The sequence below is a fragment of the Penaeus japonicus genome, unplaced genomic scaffold (genome assembly GCF_977035675.1).
Source record: "Penaeus japonicus unplaced genomic scaffold, GWHDUDI00000001_assembly GWHDUDI00000005, whole genome shotgun sequence".
Taxonomy (NCBI): Eukaryota; Metazoa; Arthropoda; class Malacostraca; order Decapoda; family Penaeidae; genus Penaeus; species Penaeus japonicus.
In genome coordinates, this window is record NW_028234407.1 from 34,288,175 (window position 1) to 34,290,674 (window position 2,500).

A 2,500-nucleotide genomic window follows, 5' to 3' on the forward strand; every position below is an offset into this window, starting at 1 on the left:
CTTTCCTTCACTCCGACCAAGCGAACACACGCACGCACACCGTATTCCACAGCCAGATGTATGTGAACCAAGCGAGCATGCGAACTCACAGTCGACGCTGACGACGATGCGCTTGCTGACCGTGGGCGGGTGGCCGTTGGACGCGATGCACAGGTACGCCCCCATGTCCATCCTGCTGACCTTGCTCAGGCGCAGCACCTCGCCCTGGAACTCTGTCACTGCGGAAGACGGGGGCGGTAGTTAGGACGGGCGTGGCGCCAGGGACCAGTGCGTGCATGACCACTGTTCTCGAAGAAAAGATCTGGAATCCTTCAATGGGTATATGAAAAATGAGACAGGTATCTCTTAAAAGGCACATGACACAAACACACACACACACACACACTCTTGCGTCATGTGTGTGTGCGTGTGTGTGTGTGTGTGTGTTTATGTGGTAATATGATATATATATAAATATATATACTATATTTATTTTTATATATATATTTAATATATATTATGTTATATTTACATTTTTATATACATATACTTTATAAATATATTTATATATATACTATTATATATTTATAATTTATATAATATTTATATATGTAAATATATACATATATACTATATTTATATATATATAATACTTATACATTTATATTTATATATATATATTTTCTTATATAGTATATATTTTTATATATTTATATCTATTACATATACATTATTTTGTACATTTTATATTTTATATATATATATTTATATTTATATATATATATATATATATAATTATGGTATTTATAAACATTTATATTAATACTATATATATATAACTTCTATATTTACATATCTTAATATACATATATATACATATATATATATATATATATATATATATATATATATATATATATATATATACACACACAAATGCATCAAGATATATAAGCACAAACAAACAACAATAGTGTTGATATAATCCGCGCGTGTAATGAAAGCGGGACGCTCCCGTTACCCTCAGTTTCAATAATTACCTCGTTTGTGTTTCGGAATGGAAAGGATCAGCGGCTCCAGCGAGTATTGGTATTTTCTTGAATCACTCTCCGTTCCGCTTCGAAAATTACGCTCTCCAGACTGAGCAAAGTTCTCGGAAAAAAAAAGAAAAATACGGCCGCAGGAATTCTATGCTCTTTACAGGTGGTTCTTACACATGGCTGTCACCGTTAGGGAGGAAGGTAGGGGGGGGGAGGGGTAGGGGAGGCGAAGGAAGTGGGCATTTTCTTTTTTTTTTGCAATGTGTAATAAAGGGATGAGTATCTTTTTTATGATGTATTTTTGGTGCAATTGCAGGGTACGTATAACGCTCCCAGTTAATATTTACACAGTCATGCAGGTAAGACTATCCACATGTATGGTTAGACAGTTTAACATTTACTCATAGAAACACACACTGTTGCCGCTTAATGAAATAACTAAGAATTCATAGTGTGGCAATATGTTTGTTGTGTAATAATATAATAATATCTATAAAAATATATATATATATATATATAAAAAATATAAATATTTAATTATGTGTATTTGTGTTTGTATATTAATATAAAATATATAAACTGTGTGTATCATAAAGATACAAATATAAAATATATAAAATAAATAACTAAATATATATATATAGATATAAAAAATATATATACATAATATATGTATAGTAAAATATATATATATATATATGAGGTGTTTTGATGTGGTGTGTTTGTGTCTGAGTGTTTACTTTGTGTGTGTATGTATAATATTAATATATATTAAGTATATATTTAATATAATTATAATAAATATCTAATACTATACATATAATATATATAAATATATATATATATAAAAATAATATATTACATTAATATATATATATATTAAATAGATTATAAGTGATTATATAAAAAGAATAAACAATAAATAAAAATATATATATATATGTTATATAATATATATATATAGGGTGTGTGTGTGTGTGTGTTGTAGTGTTGTGTTGTGTGTGTGTGTGAGTTTGTGTGTGTGTATGTATGTATGTATATATATATAATATTTAGTGATATATATATATATATATATATTGATATATATTCATAAATATTTTTACATTTCTATATATATACATATATACAAATATAATAGTTATGAAAAAAACATAAATATAAATGGTAGGTATATAATGTAGATTAGATATATAAATTCATATATACTATAAAACAATAAAATATATATCAATATATAGATTTATATATATATATATATATAATATATAATATAAAAGATATATGAAATTGTATAATATATGATAATATAATAAATATACGAAAAAATAGGTGAGTAAAATATATATAATATAAATATAAACTATACATAAATGTGTTTAGCAAATATATAAATAAGTATATAATAAATTATATAAAATAAATAAATAAAACTATATACATAACATATAAATATTTACATATAAAATGGGGTGTGTGGG

The 2,500-nt window shown here is 26.0% G+C and overlaps 1 protein-coding gene across 2 annotated transcripts in view; it reads right to left on the reverse strand.

Moving 5' to 3' along the window:
- The window catches only part of LOC122265631 (lachesin), a 322,550-nt gene that overhangs the window by 12,655 nt on the left and 307,395 nt on the right, over positions 1–2,500 (reverse strand). For both annotated transcript variants that reach the window (XM_086537322.1, XM_086537320.1), the window contains exon 6: positions 90–218. In XM_086537322.1, coding sequence (XP_086393448.1) covers positions 90–218 — 129 coding nt within the window. The remainder of the gene's footprint in view (positions 1–89; positions 219–2,500) is intronic.